The sequence below is a fragment of the Anguilla anguilla genome, chromosome 2 (assembly GCF_013347855.1).
Source record: "Anguilla anguilla isolate fAngAng1 chromosome 2, fAngAng1.pri, whole genome shotgun sequence".
Taxonomy (NCBI): domain Eukaryota; kingdom Metazoa; phylum Chordata; class Actinopteri; order Anguilliformes; family Anguillidae; genus Anguilla; species Anguilla anguilla.
The window spans coordinates 22731030-22754984 of record NC_049202.1 but is presented as its reverse complement, the minus strand read 5'-3'; the positions used below and the strand labels follow the sequence as shown (position 1 = coordinate 22754984).

The 23955-nt window shown below is 44.0% G+C and overlaps 1 protein-coding gene across 2 annotated transcripts in view; it reads left to right on the top strand.

Moving 5' to 3' along the window:
* The window catches only part of ccdc186 (coiled-coil domain-containing protein 186), a 36624-nt gene extending 19827 nt beyond the window's left edge, over window positions 1–16797 (top strand). For both annotated transcript variants that reach the window (XM_035404621.1, XM_035404622.1), the window contains exons 11-16: window positions 273–528; window positions 1145–1334; window positions 5419–5499; window positions 7578–7797; window positions 12933–13152; window positions 13753–16797. In XM_035404621.1, coding sequence (XP_035260512.1) covers window positions 273–528; window positions 1145–1334; window positions 5419–5499; window positions 7578–7797; window positions 12933–13152; window positions 13753–13836 — 1051 coding nt within the window. In that variant the 3' untranslated portion in view covers window positions 13837–16797. The remainder of the gene's footprint in view (window positions 1–272; window positions 529–1144; window positions 1335–5418; window positions 5500–7577; window positions 7798–12932; window positions 13153–13752) is intronic.
* The last annotated feature ends 7158 nt before the right edge of the window (window positions 16798–23955 follow it).

The window sequence follows — 23955 nt, the reverse complement described above, 5'->3', positions numbered from 1 at the left end:
ACCCTAATTTGGCACACCTGATTCTTCTAATTAGCAACTCAGTGAGATTTCTAGCTGTTGAATGAGCTGGGCTTTGTTTGGGTTAGAGTGAAAACCTACAGGGTGGTACATCTGCAGGAACAGGTTTGGGCAGCCTGGCTCTAGTTGTTGATTAGTAGAATCAGTTGTGCAACTGTTTGGTTGGAATGAAAGCTCACACCGGATAAGATTTCTGGATAAGATTGAGGACCCCTGCTCTATAGCTCCTTAACCTGCCTCTTTCACCCCCGCAGAGACGAGCAGGAGATGGCCTCCCTGAGGGGGGAGGTGGAGAGCCTGAACGCGCAGGCCACGGACCTGCAGAAGGACATCCTGGGGAGCCGGGCGCGGGAGGCAGAGCTCCTGGGATTCACTGAGAAGCTGAGCAGCAAGAACGCGCACCTGCAGTCCGAGAGCAACGGGCTGCAGGCGCAGCTGGATAGGGCCACGGCCGCCACCCGCGACCTGGAGGCGCGGCTGCAGGAGAGGGAGAGGACCGCGGCGGAGCTGGTGAGGAACCGCACCCTCCGTTGGGTTGTGTGCACGTGCGTGTCTACGGAGGCGCGCACTTGCATGCATTGCATGCTGCGCATGCATGCATACGTACACATGTGTACATGCTGCGCGTGCATGCATACGTGCATGTGCACATGTGTACATGCTGTGCGTGCATGCATACGTGCATATGCACGTGTACATGCTGTGCGTGCATGCATACGTGCATATGCACGTGTACATACTGTGCGTGCATGCATACATGCATGTGCACGTGTACATGCTGTGTGTGCATGCATACGTGCATGTGCACGTGTACATGCTGTGCGTGCATCTATACGTGCATGTGCACATGTGTACATGCTCGCGCACACTGTGCGCATGTAGTGATTTTGAATGGGTGTCAGAAATATATTTAAATGTGTCTGTAAGATGCAGCATTTTTTGCAGTACAATGCACGTGTGTGTGTGTGGGTGCATATGTGCGTGCTGTGTGTGTGTTTGTGTGATACAGTATTTGTATTTGTACAAATGTTTGCAAAATACACATATGAGTGCGAGTGTGTTTGCGAGACGAATGGTGAGACAGATTTGAACACGCGCTTGTGTGTGTGTGTGTCCACTTCTTAAGACGGGGCGGCTGCAGGCGGAGCAGCAGCACAGGCAGGAGGACGTGCAGATGCTGCAGACTGAGAGGGCTGCGTTGCAGGCAGAATCTGCTCAGCTGAAGACGCGCGTCGAGGAGCTGAGAGACGAGCTGGCCACTCAGAAGAGGAAACAGGCCGCCAACATCAAGGACCTGACAAAGCAGCTGATCCAAGGTACGAGGCCCCACCAACAAACAATCATGTGATCGCACTGCACCACCTGCTCCTTTTATGAATATCTGAATAGTCTTATTTATGCTTTTAATTTTGTCTTATGTTCCACGGCACTCTCATTTAAAGTGGAACTGAATTTATTGAACTTGTTGTTGAGGTCAGAGATCGCGGAATCAGGAAATGCATTATGTGTCACATTAATAGACAGTCTCATGGCTATTCATGTGATGCATAAGTCACACTAAAGGCCAGTCTCAAGCGTTCAGTTTCCACAGACCGTATTTTGATTTTTTTGAAAGTGAAATTTTTCACCTGTCAATCAAATGTCACCACCTCACTTTCTGTCACTGAACTGGTGAAGGCAACTGTTAATAGGAGAGATGAGACCGTTTCTCTGGCAACTCATCCTCTCTGTAATTATGAATTAATTAATCAGACACTCAGGAATGCTCAGCCCCCCATCCAGCACATACAGAAGAGGTAATGGTCCACAGGGACATCAAATTGAGGCCTCTAATTCAGCCACAGATGCTCACATTAATCAACTTCCTGTAGAGATGGAGGTTTACAGTCTGGGGAAGAAAAGCCAGACTGCCCTAGGGTGCCACCCACACCTGTGTTGTATTGGAGTAATCAAAGCACCGCTACTGGGAGCACACCATCAGCGCTGAAACGAGTGCCCCTTCCAACATCTCGGCCACACCCACTTCTGTGTTTTTAGAGTGACAAGTTTTAACCCTTTCAAGACTAGGTTTTTTTTGGAATGTTTTCTCAAAACTCTTTAGTCTATGTTTTAGAACTCCATTGCTTTCAATTACCAGTAGTGACTGTGACAGCATTAGAATGTTCAGTTAAGAACATTCTAATCACATATTTGTGATCTTATGCAGTAAAGGGTTAATAACATTCTTCAAAGTGGAGGACGCAAGACCTTACTGCCATGCTGCAACACAGAACTTCTTCCACTCTGGGATGCACTTCCTGTGGACAGAAGGGCAAGCAGACTGACATATGGCAGCTATTTTAAGACTAAAAAAAGTATTCCTCTGCCACCAAAGAGCCCCAAATGTTTGTTATTAAGCAGCCATTGTGCTGGGAAAAACCCTGTGTGCAGCTATGGATTCCTCACTGGGACATACTAAACCATACTCATGAAAGAGATAGCAGAGGAAGCATAGTCAGCAGTTTGTGATCAGGTCACAACATGCAAGCGGTACATTAAGCACTGCTGGCTCCAACGCATTATTTTTTAAATGCATTTATTTTTTTAAATTTGGCGTACAATGTGGGGCTGAGTCAAATCCCACCCGAATTTGGAATGTCCAGTCGTCTGCCCCAGTAGCCATTCTCATGCTGTGAACTCCCCTGCCAGTTTGGGAGCGTGCAGACATCAAAGGTTCTTCTCAGAAACACGTGGTGTCGCCAGCTGCTTCTTTACACACCGCAGACTACAGTTAAGCTCCCATAGAGCGGAGTCAGAGGAAGACCTTTCATATGCGGTTTTGACTGAAATCTATGGGCCAGATGGACCAGCAGGGGTCACTAGAGAGTGGTGAATGCGGATCTCTATTAGAATGAACTCTCCCATTCCCTGGGGGATGCAATTGCCAGTTGCTCGTCGCCCTATGGAGCTACCGGTCACAGTCGGCACTGGCACTGCCCGGATTTGATCTTGCACCACAGCGTGTTGCCTTAACCGAATGAGCATCCTCCAGCACACTCTGACACATTATTAGGAGAGATTAGTAAGTGCATCATTGCTCTTTCCAACCAGTGTCCCCTCCTTGGTAATCAAAATCATAATTTTATAGTACTTCTTGAATTAAAAAAATTGTGAAATACAGATTAACCAATTGGTGGTTTGTCCGTTAGAGCAATGGTTCCCAAACATGGTCCTGGCGCCACCCTGTGTATGCTGTGTATGCACATTTATAAAAAAATAAAAAAATACATTTTTTAATAAAACAAATACTTTACATTGAGTGGAAAGGTAGCATTTCCCTGTGCATAAATTTGGAAAAAGTAAGTGTACATCTTTAACTTGTATACTTGATGAACAAAACGTGATTGCACAGTTTTTTTTGATGTAGATGTTGAAATAGCTTTTATGTAGTCCTCATGATTGCCATCACAAAAATCTCATTTGATACCAGTCAGGATCCAGTTTGTCCAGTGTAATTTCTTAGTAAGAATGAATTTACAGCTTTCGACATCGGGCCTCTGGTGATGTAATTCACGCAGAAACTAATGAATTCACCTCTGAGAAGTAATTACTGCACATTGCATTTATGTATACTGAGCGTATCCTGGGCTTGTCCACAGTATGCAGCTCATATTTATGAGGTGTTTACTGGAGTGGACCTCGTGGCAAAAGCACTCACCTGCTCTGGATTTCAACTGGCAACCTTCCTAATTTCGGGACCCCCCGCTCGCTACCTGCTACCTCGTTTCAGTTGTAGCGCACTGAAAGCGTAGAGAGTGAGAGAGAGAGATTGAGAGAGAAAGGAATGAAATGATGAAAGGGGGAGAGGATGGGAGCGACCCGCCCACCCTGCAGCAGCGGCGGCGGCGGTCGAGGTGCCCCGGCACGTTTTAGCGGCTGAAGGGGCGGGGCCGCGGGGTCGGGAGGAGAACCCAGGGGGACGTGCGGGTATTTTTAAACGGATGCTCTATATCGGTCTCTGCCCTCCTGCGGAAATGGCGGCGCTGCTTCACGTTTTCTATTTGAAGAAGGTGCCAGAGGCCCCAAGCTCCCTGGCCACCTTCGCTGCTTTTAATGGAATGAGCTCCGAAGGAGAAGTTTCGCAAGGAGAATCGTTTTCATTCTGCTTCGTTCATTTGGCCTGGTTATCCGTGCTCTTCCTCTGACGGCTATTGCCACACGTGTCCAGTTGTCGTTGAATTTTACATTGCAGGGTTTTAATTGAGGGTAATCAATCTGTCACATTTTCTGCAATATATGCCTTTCACCGCAGAAATAAAGATTTTAATGAGTAGAATTTAGGATTATAGTTATTTTGGCTCCCCTGTAAAATAAATAATAAAGCAATACTTGCCTTTATCTTTTATGCTTGTGTGAATTGGGGATTAATAACAGGCCATTTTACAGTTTTATGATTTATGCAAACTATTGCTTTTTTAACAATTACAGCTTTGTATTTTGTAGAAACTCATTTTTATTGTTGACTATTTTAACTGGCATAGTTCTCTTGAAATAGTTGGTGTATATCAAAATAAAAAAGGACAGGAAATCCCCTTTGTCCATCTTACTGATGTATTTCAAATCGATGTGGTTCAGGTTAATATAAAAAGTTCTCTCCTTGAGCAGTGTGGAAGCCTTTGGGTTGTTAGGGATGTGAGCAGTAAGCTACCAGTATTTTGTGAATGAACTCTAAACAGCTGGCTGCATGTCAATATGAAGCAGTAGCATCTAATATTATGAACTCAGTTTTCTAATCTGTTTTTACCATCTGAACATATTTGTTCAGATGTGGTGGGGGGTTTGTGGGTAAAAAATATGCTTTAAGTGCAATGAGCAGTGTTTGCGTGTGTACTGATGTTAGTTATAAATAATAAATTCTCAACCTTCTCTGCACTTCCACTCAACCCAAATTTGAATTGGGACAGAAACTGAACTGGAGGCAGCTGCTTTTTAATTGGTTGTGTACATGCGCTGATGTGCAGTATCACTGTAGTGCAGGATCTCAGTGTAACTGGAGCCCTCTCCCCCTTCCTCCTTTCAATTGTCCTCTCTCTTCCTCTCTCTCTCTGCCTCTCTCTCTCTCTGTCCATCTCCCTCTCTCCCCCCTCCCTGTCTCTCTCCATCTCGCTCCCCACTCTCTGTCTCTCCCTCCCTCTCTCCCCCTGCCTCTCTCTCTCTCTCTCTGTCCCTCTCCCTCTCTCCCCCGCTCTTTCTCTCCCTCCCCCCACTCTCTCTCTCTTTATCTCTCTCTCTCCCTCCCTCTCTCCCCCTGCCTCTCTCTCTCTCTGTCCCTCTCCCTCTCTCCCCTGCTCTTTCTCTCCCTCCCCCACTCTCCTTCTCTCTCTCTTCCTCCCCCCCCCCCCCCCCCCTCTCTCTTTGCAGCTCGTAAGAAGCTGGACCAGGTTGAAAATGGGAGCTGTGACAGAGAGGCCAGCAGCATGGGCAGCCGTTCCAGCTCCTCCGGTACGGTGTGGGCGGGGCTGGAGCGCCGGGGAGGGGGTTTCATCTTTAAGCCACCAATCAGCCGCGGAGCTGTATGTCCCAGCTAATGAAGACCATAATCACCGGCAGGCAATAATGACAACTGCTCTTTCAGCAAGGGCACCCGGGTCATTATCAGTACATCACCTGACTGTTACCACTGAGAGCATCACACCGCACATACCTCGTGCACACACACGCACACACACACTATATATGTACACATTCACACCACACATACTGTACTCTATACAACACACATGCGTAAATACACACATACTGTACATACATGCACTCGCACAACATGACATACATATACATTCATGTTCACGTGAAGCATGGCACAAATTAGACTTCATTAAAAAGGAGAAAAATTCAGGAATTGAACACGCAACACAAAAATCTTTCACTCAAAACATGGAAAATGTTATAACAAACATTTAAAAACAAATACCCACAGAAAATTGGACTGCATTTACCACTGTGCTCCAGGTGGCCATTTCACGCCTGTAAGGGTTTAGTATTCCAGCTGCGTCATGGGCCCTGTGACTGTAGGACGTTAAATGTCTTTAAAATGTCAGGGCTACGTGTGCAACCTGGGTTTTCAAAGAGAAGTAAATACTGCGTTGCTGTGTGGCTCATTTTACGAAAGCAATTTGTGAGGATTCTCACTCAGCAGATCGCCGTTTCTTTTTGAAATGCTCTTCACGAAAATGCGTCGCTCACGAATAAAATCGCAAATAAAACTGGGACGACTACAGGCCTCTCGCACAACCAGTTTTTTTTTTCTTCGCAAGTATGGCGTTTCCTCTGATTGTGCGGAAACGGAGGTAGGCTCCAGAAAGAACCTTCTGTGATCGCGACCACCCTTTTAGATAGCTACGAAGATAATGGGTTGATTGGACGACATTGATTACCATGGCCGCAAATAAATATAAAGTTTATGTGACCTTCTTGACCGAGATTTTGAGTCCGTCACTGACAGGAACATGGCCCTACCAGTCTCACTTCATTGTTCCCTTACAAAAAAGTAGGTCATGAGCATTTCTTTTTTAAAGTATAGGCTACTTCAGTACATCAAGTTTTATTTTAAAAGTATATTTTAAGTACTTCATAAAATGAAATTTCCCTGAAGTATTTTCTGGAATTCGTATACCATTTTTGCATCATGAAGTTGTTTACTTTATTATAAAACCATGATAGAAGTTTATTTTTTGGACTACCTGGGATTTCGTTCAGAAAAAAAATAAAAAGCTTATTTAAGGCATGCTCTTACAAACTTATTTTTAGAAGGGCTTACAGCTGTGTACTTTTTTGCAGCTGGCACCCTTGTCGGGGTTATCGGACAATGGCATGGAATAAGCAAGGCCTCTGTGTCCGCATGCATCTGTAAAGTGGCAACAGATCTACGCATTCTAAATACAGACTTCATCAGTTTCCCGAGCCCCAACACTGGCGTTGAGTGACACTTTTATGCACCGTTTGGTCTCACAAAAGGCCTTGGTGCAACTGATAGTTTGCAAATTCCCGTTAGGGCATCAACTGAGAATGAACACGCTTTGCTGTGTAGAAATGGGTTCCACTTGATAAACATACAAGTTGTGTGTGAAGCCAGTTATTGAGTACTAGATGCTGTGGTGAAATACCCTGGCACACACGACAGCTACATTTGTATTAACTGATTTGTGTCATTGCTTCGCCACAGATGACTACCGATGGATGGCTTCTAGATGACAGTGGTTTAATGTCAGTATTACAAATGTCAAAAAGCTTCACGTTACTAAAGTGTAGGCTACATTAGGTCTACCTGGGAGGCCTAATAGTTTGAATAAAATAAATCAATAAAATGACATTTTTATATTACAACGTATAATTCCAATTTAATCTGACTGCGAGCTGAATTTTTCCACCCCTCAGATACCCTACATGAATGCACTTTAAGGCTTGCAATTGCGATTCTTATGTGAAACACGTTAAGAAGAGCAGGAGAAATCTGTCACAACTTGCAGATCTCTGCTCACGCATCGCAACTTTCCTGAAACCAGCCCCGTTTCCTGCAGGTTCTCTGAACGCGCGCGGCAGCAGCACGGACGACCGCTCCCCGGAGAACAACTCGGGCCCGTCGGTGGTGGTGGTGGACAGCTTCCCCGAGGTGGACAAGGCCGTGCTGGTGGAGCGCATCGTGCGGCTCCAGAAGGCCCATGCCCGCAAGAACGAGAAGATCGAGTTCCTGGAGGACCACATCAAGCAGCTGGTGGAGGAGATCAGGAGAAAGACCAAGTGAGTCGGACGGACGGGATGAGCGGGAGGTGGAGGGACCGCGCCGTGACCCCGGTGCGGTTTGGAGCCGAGCTCGGACCAAAAGGCTGCGTTCATCGGTTCCGTGCCGATAGGAGAGACGTGCTGTGCTTCCATGCTTCCGCTGGCAGTGTGCCAGCAAGACGAACTCGCTGAAGGGAAATCGTAGCAGCGTATTTAATTTTGCATTCCTGCAGAGATGTGGAGGGGGCCTGGGAGTACTTCTTCCTGTTCCCTTCTTCCCCTCTTCGCTGTCTTTTCTTTTCCTTTAATCAGTTAATGAAAGCAGCAGTGTGCCCCGCTCTGGATATGCTTCAGCTTGCCAGGAATCACCGGGTTTAATTGAGCTCTACCAAGCTTCCCTTCCGTGCACACGTGCACGCACGCATGCACACACACACACATACACACACATACGCACAAAGGGACACACGTGTACCCCTTTCAAACCCAAGCTTTACAGGCACACACCCCTCCCCCCTCCCCTATCCCCCATTATTCCTTGGCTCTGCTCGTTTCACAGAGATATTTATAGGCGTGGGGGTTACGACTTCACCAATATCCCAGAATGCACCTGAGTAGAATGGCTCTCATTCATTTTAATGCAGAGGCCTGAATGAAGTTAAAGCCTGCGGGCACATGTTAGTGGGACATGCCTTTATTTTAATTTTAATTAGGCTGTAAACGAGGTTGACGAGGTTTTGGAGGCACGGCTTGTTTACAGACCTTTGTGAAAAAGGAAGTCCACCGTACTGTGCTCTCAGAGTGAAGGGTTGGCCGTACTGTGCTCTCAGAGTGAAGGGTTGGCCGTACTGTGCTCTCAGGGTGAACGGCTGGTCGTACTGTGCTCTCAGGGTGATGGGTTGGCCGTACTGTGCTCTCAGGGTGATGGGCTGGTCGTACTGTGCTCTCAGGGTGATGGGTTGGCCGTACTGTGCTCTCAGGGTGATGGGTTGGCCGTACTGTGCTCTCAGGGTGAAGGGTTGGCCGTACTGTGCTCTCAGGGTGATGGGTTGGCCGTACTGTGCTCTCAGGGTGATGGGTTGGCCGTACTGTGCTCTCAGGGTGATGGGTTGGCCGTACTGTGCTCTCAGGGTGATGGGTTGGCCGTACTGTGCTCTCAGGGTGATGGGTTGGCCGTACTGTGCTCTCAAGGTGATGGGTTGGCCGTACTGTGCTCTCAGGGTGATGGGTTGGCCGTACTGTGCTCTCAGGGTGATGGGTTGGCCGTACTGTGCTCTCAGGGTGATGGGTTGGCCGTACTGTGCTCTCAAGGTGATGGGTTGGCCGCACTGTGCTCTCAAGGTGATGGGTTGGCCGTACTGTGCTCTCAAGGTGATGGGTTGGCCGTACTGTGCTCTCAAGGTGATGGGTTGGCCGTACTGTGTTCTCAGGGTGATGGGTTGGCCGTACTGTGCTCTCAGGGTGATGGGTTGGCCGTACTGTGCTCTCAGAGTGAAGGGCTGGCCGTACTGTGCTCTCAGGGTGATGGGTTGGCCGTACTGTGCTCTCAAGGTGATGGGTTGCCCGTACTGTGCTCTCAGGGTGATGGGTCGGCCGTACTGTGTTCTCAGGGTGAAGGGTTGGCCGTACTGTGCTCTCAAGGTGATGGGTTGGCCGTACTGTGCTCTGAGGGTGATGGGTCGGCCGTACTGTGTTCTCAGGGTGATGGGTTGGCCGTACTGTGAACTGATCTGATTTTGGTGCTGCGGTGTCCTTGCTTAGGTTTACTGCAATTTCATCAGTATTCACCATCCCACACTGTGCTGTGTTGTGTGTGTGGTTCACAATACTGTGTTCATTGGAGTGGACCGTGCTGTGGTCATTAGCTGACCACGCTGTGTTCATTGAGTCTAGCGCGCTGTGTTCATGAATTGACTGAACTGTGTTTGTGGTGTTAACCCTGAATGTGAAAAATGTGATTTTCCTGTCATGATTTCACGAAGATGATGTTTTTTTTAAATATTTAGATCATAAATTGGAAGCTAAAAATATATTTTAGCCAATCACTTAGGAGTGAAGGCTGACTCATACAAGAAAAAAATTTGAAGACAGGGATGCCAACTGAGGGGGCAAAGGTTTAGATGATTCGATAATCATCAGCCCTGCTCGTTCCTATATTTAGGATGGTGTTCAGTAGAAAATGTACTTATTTATGTCAAAGTAATGTTGCGTTGAGCTTAAAAATTTCAATATGATGGTAGGGCAGTTGGTTTAAACCCTACTTTCCTCCATTGAGCATACACACACACCCAATAATGATAAAGTTAAGTGCTTTTTTGACCCTCCCCAATCATAGCTAACTGTGTCTGTTAACATGGACTTTGACTGAATCTGGAAAGGCTCAATTTAATTTTGTAAGGATAAAGGGATTAGTTGGCTCCGTAGAGAAAACATTCGCCCTTGATCGCTTTAAGGTAGGGCAAGCACTTTTTTTATTAACTTCCAGAATTGCTGCTAGCTAGCTAATTACGGTTAATGCACGGTCAATACAAGGCAATTTAAATCCTGTTCTTGAGTGTTGCTTTACTGGCTGTCAAAAACGGCTAATGCTAGCTGCCAACTGTGTTCATCTTGCAGATGAATAAGATGGAGGACAGAGAAACTTGAGCTTGGGTCTAGTCACATGCTAAACAGTTTGTTTTGTATGTTCATTTGCATTATTGGCATTGCGGTTACATTCTGGGCTTAATGTCTCATATCGTATTTCCCTTGTGGGTTCATGGCATGTTTGGCTAGGGTAAGCAAAGTTGTTTGGCTAATGTTTTAGTATGTTTGCCAGCTGGCTGTCTAGCTCTGTCTAGCTTGGGCAGGCCCGTTTGCTTATGGTGGTTCACTCGTAATTGAGTCAGTGACTCTGCTGTCAGCAGCAGAAGCACATCACTGTTCTTGCAAATGTAACTTGTTACACCTGTTTTATGATGAAAATAAAAACAAATAATGCTGTCTGTGATCTGTATCATTATAGCGAATCATGTAACTAAAAAAAGTCCAAACAGAAGTGAACTTTTTATTTTTGCCTCACGTAATGTTGATGCCAAGTCGACACCTGTGTTTGGAAATTAGACTAAGCCTTTTGTTTATGTAGTGTATTCTTCAAAAGGATTAGTCAAAGGATTCCATGCGAACCAGCATAGTTCGGTATTGTCGCTGTCATTTTAAACTGTGGACGTTGTGAATGGGAATCTTCCTGACCTCAGGCATGTGTGCTTGAAAGGATTTCTGTTGGCCAACCTCTCGGGCTTGGAATTATTCATTTAACACTAACTGAAAGTAACTGAAATACTGCATGAGCGGAGCGCATGTGGTCCCTAATGGCCTAAAGCAGAGGGAGAGAGAACACCCACCTATAGCATTCAGCCCGTCGGGAAACACCCGCTGTACATCATGTGATTAGTCGGATTTTTACTTTTTTATTTATTGTATTTTTTGTTTGTTTGCTTTAACACTTGCCTTGCGGAACTGGGGTCCAATCGGACCCGAGACCAGTTCAAGGTAAGGGTTTTTGTTCAGTTAATTTCAGTTCCCTGTGTGTGTGTGTGTGTGTGTGTGTGTGTGCAGAAGTGTTTTTGTGTTTGCTTTTTTGTTCAGTTTCAAAGAGTTCATACCACTCCCAGGGTTTAAGATGCATGGTGTGTCCAGATTAACTGTGATATGGTTCCCCCACCCCGTATCAATCAGCGATATGTAATGATGATGTAATGATGTCACCACTCGCTGATTGCCATGTCTCTTGTGTACCTTTCTTCAGCAAAAAAGCCATTATTTGAATATACTCCAAGCTTCTGGTCATTCAAAAATAGACACATTTGTAATTTCTCATTTTTGTAGTTTTTTAAAATAGACTTTAAAATTCATGCGTTTCAGTTAAGAAATATGTGCGTATATATAGATGTATGAATATTATATACATGCTGTACATGCATATATGTAATTTTAATCTTTAACTTTTAATGACTTCAGTCAAAGTGAAACTGCTTCCTCACTAAGTACATCATCATATGGCAATTTCCAGCCCTTGGTCTGGTGCTTTTTTTAACACAGGCTACAATAGCTACTGCTTTTAGGGTGTATTTATCTTTTGTCCTGCTTATTGGAAAAAAAAAACAATTGAGAGGAAGATTTGAAATGCTGCAGGAAAATTAAAGTGTAACAGGCATGCGATAGACTTCATTCAGGTTAAAATAGAGGCAATTTTAAACAAATGACTGCTGCACACAGTATGCCATTTGTATGAGCTGTAAGTACATATTGAGGTTTTTCATTTTAAGGAACTATGAACGAAATATTTATTTTCTTTTATATTCTTATGTTTGGGTCTTAATTTTTTATTAATTTTTTAAAATTTCAATTCATTTTAGATAAATCTTTTGCGTCCATGCCGAATACTGATTTCTCTGCCAACTAAAAAGATTGAGGCCTGCGTTCAGTCAGAATTTGTCAATTTTGTCTAACAGTTAAAGTAAGGAATTGCTTTTTACTTTTTCTTTCTTCACAGTTTGGCAAGTTCAGAATTCACTAAAGCCAAATAGCCAAAATGAATTAATGCTTGTGTTTACTTGTAAGTGAAAGGTACACATGGAAAGATGGAAAGGACAAATGTTGATTGAATACAGGTATTTGAGTATTGCGTTTCTAGCATAGCACAGTCTTTAAAATGTTTCTTTCTTTTAGCATTTAGTTTTTTGTTTTATTGACTGAGAATAAATAGTTTTAATGACTAAAAGTGCAAACGTATCAGTCACTGATAAAAGAAAATTCAGAATGCAGTTCAGTACATCTCCTGTATCTGAGATCATATTATGTTTGCAAATAATGAGCTCTTGTTAAAAACAGTCTTTTAAAAACATTTTTATTAAATGCCGATTCCAACCTCACACCTCAGCTGTTGTCTAATCTTAGTTCCCTGATTAGTTTGTTCATGTGTGGAAATTGACTTCATGTACAGCCTAGCAGCTCACTAGCCCGATGCTAGCAGTAGTGCATGGTGAGAAGGGGTCTGTGCTGCTGGCAGAGGGCAGTCCTGGTGTAAGGGTGTGGGGCTTGAAGGTGTGAAGGGGTGTCTGTGGTAGAGGTGAGTGTGGTTAAGGCGCGTCCTGTTCTCTCTCTTACTGCAGGATTATTCAGAGCTACGTGCTGAGAGAGGAGTCGGGGGCGCTGTCGTCTGAGGCTTCTGACTTTAATAAGGCTAACCTGAGTAGGAGGGGGGGCATAATGGCGTCTCTGTACACCTCTCACCCAGCCGATAGTGGCCTGACCCTCGACCTGTCACTGGAGATAAACAGGAAACTGCAGGCCCTGCTGGAGGACACGCTGCTCAAGAACATCACCCTCAAGGTACGGTGTGTACGTCTGCCCGTGTCAGCCTTTCTGTGTATGTGTGGCTCTGATTGTGATGCTTTGTGTCTGCGTGCACCTATGGCTAAAGTGATTTAGGCATTGCTATTGCTACCTCCCCTCTCCCTAATTTTCCCGGAAGCCATGTTAGTTACACATGCCATGGTCAGGCGCGTAGTGCTTGCGAAGTTCTCACTATGTGTAGCATACTTGACTGGCATACTTGACTTGATGTGTGTCTGTGTAGGTCAGCATGTGTGTATGTAATGCAGTGGTAATGATGCATGTGTAATGTGATGTAGTGATATGTAGTGGTAATGGCAGATGTGTAATGTAGCGGTTATGACGGAGGTATAATGTAGCGGTAATGATGGAAGTGTAATGTAGCGGTAACGACAGAAGTGTAATGTAGCGGTAATGATGGATGTGTAATGTAGCGGTAATGATGGAAGTGTAATGTGATGTAGTGATATGTAGTGGTAATGGCAGATGTGTAATGTAGCGGTAATGATGGAAGTGTAATGTAGCGGTAATGATGGAAGTGTAATGTAGCGGTAACGACGGAAGTGTAATGTAGCAGTAATGGTTCTCTCTCTGCAGGAGAATCTGCAGACGCTGGGTGCTGAGATCGAGAGACTCATTAAACAGCAGCAGGAGCTGGAGGAGAGATTGAGACGAAAATGAGCTGCAGCTTCAGGCACATCGATGGGAGAGAGGACCAAGGAGGAGGGGTCAAAATCATGTCCCGCCCCTTTACACCTCAGACATGGGCAGAAGAAGGAGTTAAGCCTCCAGTACAGCACTATCACTCTCACACACACACATGCACACGTACACATACACACATGCACACGTACATGGACACGCACGCGCATACACACACACACGGCCCTGTTTGAGGGTCCCCATGGGAAGCCTCCCGGAGACGACAGACATGGAGTACAGCGTCTCCTCTCGTCATCTTATCTCCTCTTGTCCTTTTTTCACTCCTCTTCCTTCTGTTTTTCTTCCTCTAGTTACTCCCTGCTCATGATTCTATCCCCTCTCTCTCTCTCTCTCTCCCTCCTTTTCTCCCTTTCTCTCTTGCAAGTGTGATGCTGTGGTTTCTCTTCTCCTCCCTTTTTCTGTCAGTCATAAGTGGCCAAATTAAGAATGTACCTGTACTCACATCTACCCATCATATCAGTTCTGTTTAAATCACCTTTTAAGTTATTATTATTTTTATTATTATTATTATTATTAAATGATGGTACTCTGAACTCATCCATCTGGAATGAATATAATAATTTAATTAACAGACTTCTCTCTATGGACTGACTCCCTGACTAAGATGAGATACTGTAACACTGCAGGGGAACAGACTACAGCTGTTCAGTGTTCTGACTTCCATAATCATGTTTCTCATTGTACTCGTGCCAATGTTGAATGTACTTCTGAATTGGGGGGCGGGGGGGGAATGCACATTGTGCATTATTTTAAAAAAACAAGATATTCTCCTACTCAATTCAGAATACTTGCATCTTCCAAATGACTCTGCATGGTAGTACTGCAATACAAAGCCAAAAGATCCCTGCAATGGTTTCAGTATTAACAGTTATTGTGCTCTCCTATTAAGCTACTAAGACAGGACATTTGCATACAGAGTGTGGCCCTTTAAGATACATTATCTAGGGCTGGACTAGTTTCTTTCTCAGCTCAGTTGACCTGATTGTGATCAAATGAGAATCATGTTTTGATTTGTTGTTCTGGAAAATGGATAGTCCGAGATTGTTCAGTCCTGCTGGACTGGGCCGTTGCTATGTCGCTCTAGACTGCTGCATTCCGTCGCCCTTTCTCCCTTCCGTTTGTTCACAGCGCTGTCCCGTAATGTTGTCGCTGGCATTGGGATTCAATTAATCGTAGGTCCAGATGAAGGCCAGCTATAAATGTGTCGGGCAAAAGTGCAATTCCTGTAGGTCAGCCCTGTCGGGTCCTCCTCGGGGAGGCTGATGAAGAGTAGCGCTCGCGGGTAACAGGCTAACCGCATCGTACGTTTAGCCGTCAATATGCGCGGTGTTCGCTAGCGGTGGGAAAAGAGAAAGCTTATCTGGAGAAGGTGCGTTTTGAAGTCTCCGTTTTCCCTGCAGGACACCGGGGTGACCCGGTGTCTGGGCTGTGCCGTTCCTCCCGCTTGTGTCTGGGTCAGCGTGTGCGTTTATCGCTCCTGGGCGTTTCATACACCTCTGCACAGCTGAATCTAGCGTTTGGTGCGGGGGCACTTTTTCTGCCCCGTCTGTATAAATGTTGCATAAATATGCTCTAGCTACGTCACAGGAATGTTAGATGTTATGCACAACCAGATGAGGAAATGCACTGAGAATTTTTATTTTTATTATTATTTTATTATATTTTTTTTGGCGGAGCAAAAATTTAATATTACATTGTCATGCCATTAATTTAGTTACCCCATACCTTCTTTTAAAGAAGTTCATTTCATTGTGTACCTTTATATGTGTGATCTAATTGCTGGAAATATTCCTGCCTTCATACACTAAATTTGCACTATGTATTCCATAACTACAATTAAGTGTGAAAACTGTGTGATTTTAAGAAGATGTGTTGTGTTGAAACTGACAGTGCGCTGGGTAAACCATCACCATTGTGTCGGGATTTTTTCTGCTAACTCGAGAGCACTGACCTGTTCACTCCCCTGAGGGTGGAAATGGGAGGGGAGAGGGAGGGGTTTTAAGGGCTTCGAGGAATCCTAAAGGGGGGAACAGCTGAAATGACATAGAACCGAAAATAAAATGAGCCCGGAATGGCCACGTTCTTTCTGTGTTGAGGTGCACCTTAATCTGATACACAACGGGGGCAGTTGGCACCCTGATCCTAAAACGCATGTAATATTAATTATCTGTCATCACCCGTCCTTAGCGAAATCCCCTGCATTGATTTTCCGGGGGTCCTTGGTGAAGTTTGTCACAACGTAGAATGTTCTGGATTCCCTGCCTTAGATGCACTTCAGAGCCTTAGAGACTCTACTGACCCTGGGACACAGAGGCATTTTCCCTGTGAAGGACGCTGTTTGGTATGTATGCTCTGCAGCTCCATATGAGCGTTTACCCTCCTGAGCCGTGACCGCGCGTGTCGCACAGTCTGTGATGCTGCGTAAAAGAAAGCGCGTGGACTGTTGTGTCGTAGCGAATGCCGCACGCATCTCGTGTCGTTCGTTGCCGTGGTTTACCGTGACGAAACTGAAGTCCACGGAGAGCTGCGCGCATTCTCACAGCTTCGCCGCAACGTCGTCTCGTCAGCGGAATATTGCCGTGGCGTTGGGGGAACCTGCTCCCCCTGTGTTGCGGCCTCACCTCAGAGCAGACGTCCAATGTGAAGTTTAATATGCAGCTCCTCAAGATCACGACACTTCCCAATACAATCAGGAGAATGAAGACTTTTTTTTCTGAAGACTGTGTATATTTTATTGTAATCATTCAAATGTTGTTTTTTTTTCCATCTATCCGATATGTTCTGTTCATTGAAATGTCAAACTGTGATTATAAATTTGTACATAAAAACATTCTGTAAAATGTTAAATCATTTTTAAAGATTCTGTATCCTTTCTGTATATATAGGCAGTTACAGGGAATAAAAAACGTAAATCTGAAATGGCCTCTTTCTTAAAATGCTTGAATGGTTGATGTACATTCATTTGTTTGCGTAAGTCAGTCAGTCGTGTTGGCTGCGCATAGGCTGAGAAACATTGATCCTTTACCATCAGTTATCACCTTTTGACACCCCCACACCTACCAGGCTGTTCTATCCTCGTTGCATCTTTGCACAGAGGATGTGGTAGTACTGGGTATTCCAACTAAACTACAAAATTATTCGGAGGAAGTAGAATTCTATTTTAAATTGAATCATTTTCTTTTCTTTCATTCTTGTAACAAGTAAGCTGTTGCTGAAGGAATACATTTTCTTCGTTATTAGTCAAAGCTAGGCAGTCAAAATATCCTGATTAAACTGCAAATGTGATGATGAGCCAATTTGGTGAAAAATAATTCATTTTTATGATTTAGTACTGTTCTGCACAGTGCTTTCTCAAGCATATTTACAATGCAGATTGTCAAAACTCTGCAAATAAATATCCAATCACAATGAAATTGTTCATACTGCCACGATTTGTTAAATGACCAAAACATTGTCTGACTTGCTTTTAAGCTAATTCTCAAAGTTGCTGCTTTACTTGATGCCTCTGTGCTGCTTGAATATTTATGCAAAAATTACTATATTACGGTTGTTTGCTCCCAACACCTGTGCAGGAAATTCCCACTTGAAGACACCTTTCTCCAGTGGCTTGCCGACTAATATTTCCACCTTGTCACATCCTCCACCATTACTGTTTGCCCACAGTGTTTATTCCATCGAGACAGAGGGGTCACTTGTGTACTAGGGAGAAGAAATGTACGGTAGAGCACCACAAAACACCATGAGGGGAGGTACAGGCTAAAACTATTTAGAGATTTTAACTACATTTGAACCCTGGACCTAAACCTCCCATCAGCCCTCTTTGTAGTATGATGTGTGTGGTGCTTTACAAAATGCATGTACCCTAGGCAACTTAAGTCGTCACATATATACCATCATGTGAAGTGCACACAGTTATTTTTAAATATCCAGCCTAGCCATGGATCAGAAGCAAACATCCTTTTAAACTGGACTGCTCTGTACTGGTGAAGGCAGCGCAGGGTAATGGTGAATATCCACTGCAGCGTCAAACATCGCGAGTCGACGCGTCGCCTGGCTGCTTGGGGGCGTGTCAAAAAAATATGTGGTGGGCGCTGGTGGGTGTTACGAAGTCCTGCTGAAAATGTGTTCTCGCTCATGCAACATAATCGAAAATGTGTTTCCGCTCGTTTAATGCAAATTAACACCTAGGAATGCGTGGTCATTGAAAGCTAGCTTTAGCAGGTTACTTTTTAGATTCACAGCTGCTAAGCTAAGCTACCTAACATTTCTCAAGAAAGTAAAGTACTACTCTTCAAAATGCTCATTTTTCAAACTCACCCGAAACACCCACTGTCTCTGACACCTTTCTCCAGGCGACATTTCTGGCATTGGTGTCCCGGTACTCAAATAACGAGCAATCATATAACACCGGGAATGTAGCTACAGAAATGATCAGTTTTTCCTCCATCCTCAAAATGCGCAGAACTTTTTTTACCGAACAAGATTTTGGCTAGCCGGCTGAAGAAACAGCAGCGCAGTCTTCACCCGATGGGGTCAATGGAACGCGCTCAACGGATTCATTTGCATAAAATTTTTCATCGCGCTGCTACCCGTCACTTCAGCGCGCCGCTACCAGAATGCATTGCGGGGTAGATTGACACTTGTCCCATAGGAAATGAATGGGAGGCATCAAATCGCGCTGCTTTCGACGCTGCAGTGGACATGCACCGTAACCCAGTTCCTTGCTGTGCCTTAAATCACTGGCAGGGACCCAAAGCACATGTCTGCAATTAATCATTTTTACTTGATTGGCAGCACACTGCCATTAAAATTTTAATTTTTTTATTGAATTTAATTTCTTTTGGTTTAAAATATTTTTTGGGTTAAGAATTATAGTTATATGTATTGTTCGTAGATACAAGGGACGGAAACCTGAAACAGCACATTGTCAATCTCTCACGTGTGAGATTTTTTTAGGTTTTTTAAATAAATGCTGTTTCAGGGTATTTTTCCCCTCTGCGCCTTAATACATATTTACATTTTATTACACAATTCCCCAAAATGACTATTTTTTCTAGAATTTATCAGGTCTAGAATTGACAAGTTGACTTAATATTTATGTGCACAATACTAATTGAGTTGCACAACTTGCATGAAATTTGGGAATAAACATTCTGAAGATATATTCCCTATTAAGAAGTAGCTACTGACAGATAAGGTTAATATGCAAATAACACATAGGTGAACATGTAGCAAGCACAAGCAGGTAAGAGTCATATGGGAGTATTGCACACAGATTCAGTCATGTGGCTGTCATATTCAGGTAAGAATTACATGCAGCTATTATACACAGTATAAAAATCAAAGGGTTTGCACCAGAGAACGCCCTTCCTCACATAAACACAAGTGAGATGTGATCTCCTGTGAAATCATCTTGTGTGACAGCTGCAAAGTTACATAACCGTAACCATCCATATAACCACATCATGCCACAACAAAAGCTGTGTTTACTGTACTCTGGTCTGTGAGCACTCACCCCTGCACATGCACTCTGAAAACAAGGACAAGACAAGGAGAGCTCTTCTGCTGTTCAACAATTTCACACCGAGTGTTTTCCAGCTAAGGAGACATAGTCAAAAATTAAACTTGCAAAAACGATTTGCTGGTGTGTGTGGTGTAAGTATACGTCCACAATGCTAAATTACGTACTGTCTGCAACCTGATCCCCCTCCCACTCCAGTGGTTTTACAATAACCTGACCAATAGCTAGAGCTTTATTAAAGCAAACAGTAAAATTAATCCCAGAACAAACATAAAATGAAACTACAGATAGCACTCAAATCCTTTTGATGAGTTCCTGAGAAAAAGTTCTTCATGCATGTCATAAATTGTATCAAATTTACGCTGATGCTGAAATTACTTTTAAAGGGCATATTGTTCTGATGTTAATATAAAACTAGCAGTGACTAATGATACAATGATGGGCTGTTCTTGAAAGGAAAGGCTTTGCCCCCATGCATCAGAGCTCTTCCATGGAAAGTTAATGAAAGGAAAAGCTAGTGTCACACAGTGTGTATACAGCAATGAACAGGTCTACCCAGCATTTAGCCATGCAGTCATGCATTTAATATTGGAGCAACCAGCTGCCATGGTTGGTTGCTGTGACCTGTTTGATCTATGGATCACTGAGGAAAATAAACACATTCACAGTAACTCTGCTATGAGGCTAAAATCACTAGTGGTAAAAATGCTAAGTCGAGTTACAAATAAAAACGTATAAAATTTGCTGTGCTTTCAAATAAATTGTAAATTACACTGTCAGCAATATGTTTACAAAAGAGAACATATTAAAATTTTAATGCAACCAAATGAAACCTGAGTATGCAGTAGTGCCTGTTTTGTAATTCACTCATGTAGAAATCTGAAAGGTCTAAGGGGACCCAGTTCCCTGAGCCTCTTGGCAAGTTGCTGGGTTGGTTATTTTATGTTGTGTCTTGTGCATTTTTTGTTATAAAAATAAATACTGCTGATTGGCAATAAGCCAGAAGAGCACAGCAACAGGCCTTCAATTAGCAGCTTTTTAAGGTTTATGTTTCTAAATGCATTCTACAGTCTTAATTAATTATACTCAAAAGATATCATAGCCTTGAATGTTTTTAGAGTGCTGACTAGTATACATATATGAAAATCAGCCTCAATAAGATCCAGTTAAGAAGAATTGTTTTTATTTGATGCTTGTTCTTAAATCTTTTAAGCTCTTTTATTTCTTACGCCGTAATCTTGGCGCATTGAGAAAGAGGGTTCCTACCCTCAACTGTCACCGAGAATCTTAAATAAAGGTTGAATGAATTTAAGAGGCAAGAAGAAGGTAATGTGCGCAGCAGGCACTGGCGGTGGTCCACTGTGTCTCAGGTGTCCTACGCAGACCCAGTTTTAGATTAAAATACTCAAATAATCTGAGGTCCCCCCCTCCAGTCTGGACCGGATATTTCCCAACTGGAACACTCCCGCTGCTACTGCCAGCAGGGCTATTCAACTGCAGCCCAGGGGCCAAATAAACATCATCTTGTCCCTTTGAATACTGAGAAGGAAATGCAGATGCATGACAAATTGTTACTGTTCAAGTCTGCGTCTTCAAAATGTCTGCATACAGTACCTCGTACCATTAGCAAATTAACTAGCAGGCCGATAGGTGTGTTGTGTCCATATGCAGCATTAGGAAGCTGCCCAGCTGGAAGCTGTAGCTGAAGAACCATTGTGTACAGTGTGCAAATAAAAGATTTGCAGGTAATATTCATGGTTGAATTCCACTGTAATTCCACTGCTCCACTATATACACAAAAAGTGTGTATAAATGAAGCAGGGTTCTGTTAAAAAATGCCACATTTTTATACATCTAATCATATCTTGATACTTTTCAAGCTTGCACTTCAGAAGCTTACATTATATTGGCCAACAGTATGACTTTCTGTTTTTCTGAATTTGAAAGGCCCCCATTAAAAATGGTTCAAAATTCTGGGTCTTCTTTTCCTCATTTTTTTGTCCAAAATAATTAGTCTTTGCAGGCTTGTAATAAGGCCTAAATAGCTTGCACATCCAAGTATCTATTTCTAATAGACTCAATAGCTACATCTAAAAAAAAATGTATTAGATTATAAACTTTTTAAAATGTTGAACTTGTAACTGGGTGAATTTAGCACGGCTGGTTTGAACCCCATTGTTTCTGTGCAGTATTTACCAGTGCCAAGTTGTGCAATTGAGAGAAGCTTTGTTTGTTTAGCTGAGTTGAGCCCCACTACTGGACGTTTGGCAGGTTAAATCATACTCACACCTCCAGTATTATGTAAACTACAGGCTATTTTTGGAGCTCTCAGATAATGGCATGGAACTGATATTACCTTCTGGCCTGGGAGGGTGGTGAATTCATAAAGTACCAAGGGGGGGTGGCTGATAACAGTAGCACTGTCTGTGGGACAACCCATCTGTTCTGCCTCCATTCACTCATCAGCTCGGGCCCTGGAAGTATATTAAATTCTGTACATCACTCAATGAAATCTACTATTGATATCTTTGTCTAGCCATGATAGACTTCTTAAATACTAACACTGACTGAAAAGAGAATTGTATCCATTATTACAGATTGTATGTAGTATGTTGTTTTTATGCATCCTTATTGTAATTGTAATGCAGTGATATCTGAATATGTTTATAATTATTGTTCATAAAAGAAACGTGAACTTTATGTTTAGCATTTCTGAGAAAGCCTCAGAAAATTTGATAGAAAAATCATTGACCATCTTGTGTAAATTGTAATAAAATATTATTGCCATTGAGACAACAGATTGAGCACAACTGTGCCACCTTTATCTTTGTGATTAGGGGCCCTTACTCCTGTCACCAGGGGCCTTTTATGTCTCTCTGAAGAACAAATGGCACACACTCGGCCGGGCCCTGAACCAACAACCTCCTGCCATCAGTGGGCTCAGTGACCAGCATTTCATACAATGTACAGTATGCTGTGTACACATTCACCTGTATACATTCACCTGGGGCGTTCAGCTGTCAAACACTAAAACGTCTCCACAAGGTCTTAATTTACTCACCTGCCTTACATGTGTTCAAGGGCATTCTGACTGTACAGGTAGGTGTGGCACAGAAAGCGAAAACCCACACAGAAAGCCTTGGTCAAGAGCATGAAAAACAGCGGTGAGTAGAAAGAGCACAGTTAATACACTTGATGCGTGGTATGGGCCTGCAGAGTCAGGTGATGCTTCATGAAACAGCTCTCCCTCCCTGACATCTTACACCTGGAACATACACATTGTGCAGGCATGCCAAGGCCAGTACAATTACACTGTGCTGCTTGCACCCCAACTTCGGTGTGTTTGATTGCTGGCAGGCGTGAAGGAGCTTTTAAGTTCACTGCTTTTCTGTTGCTTCCTAAGCTTGTTGATCATGAAAATCCTATTTTAAAAATGGCTTCAGCTTGATGATGAGTTCACAGAGAAGTGCTCTGCCTTCTAGCATTACTATCAGCTTAAAGGGAAGCTGCCTCTTCGGCTCCCATTTGTGGGCCACCAGGGAGAAATGGACATTGACAGTGACTCATTCCAAAAGGTGTCGAGCCTGTAAAGAAACCTTAAGCTGTGTTTGGAAACAAGACAAAGCAGACAGAAACAGGGCTCTGTTAGACTGACAGACTCAATCTCAGTAAGACAGATGGATGTAGGACTCATTTAGAGAGACAGATACAATGTGCTGGGTAACAGAGACAGGCGCAGGGTGCTGGGTTAGAGAGAGATGCAGGGTGTTGGGTTATAGGGACAGATGCAGGGTACTGGGTTAGAGGGACAGAGGCACGCCGCTGGGTTAGAGAGAGATGCAGGGTGCTCGGTTGAAGGGACAGAGGCAGGGTGCTGGGCTACAGAGACAGAGGCACTGTGCTGGGTTAGAGGGACAGAGACAGTGTGCTGTGTTAGAGAGACAGTGGCAGGGTGCTGGGTCAAAGAGACAGATGCAGGGTGCTGGGTTAGAGATTCAGATGCAGAGTGCAGGGTTAAAGTGCATGTTGACCTCTCAGCACCCCCAGCAGACACATATGGTGAGGTACAGTGTCACAGTCAAAACACAAACTTTAACTGGCCCAAGGATGTCTTTATCAAAGGTGTTTATCCGGGTTTGAGAGGTCTTTGTATGGATGTGAGGTCTTTATCGGGGTTGGAAGGTATTTATCAGGAATGGGAGGTCATTATCTGGGATGGGAGATTTTTATCTGGGCTGGGGTTCTGATGGCATCTGCACAAATGGCATCGTATGTGTCTGTGGATGGAGAGGCTGATGGTTTGAAAGTGTACCACAGTTTGATAGATCCATTTTTAGCCTCTCTGACCTCCCCATGGCCCCCTGGCTCATCGCCTCCTTCTAAAAATACCCATGTGAAAGTGCAATAGCGTTTGGGTAATATGCTGCAGGGCCAGGTAACAGGCAGCAGTAAGGCAATAGTTCCCAAACAGTGATTCCGTTCTTACACTCTCAGAAAAAAGGTAGGAAATGGTGGATAAAAAGGTACAGCACATCATTGGAGTGGTACACTATAAG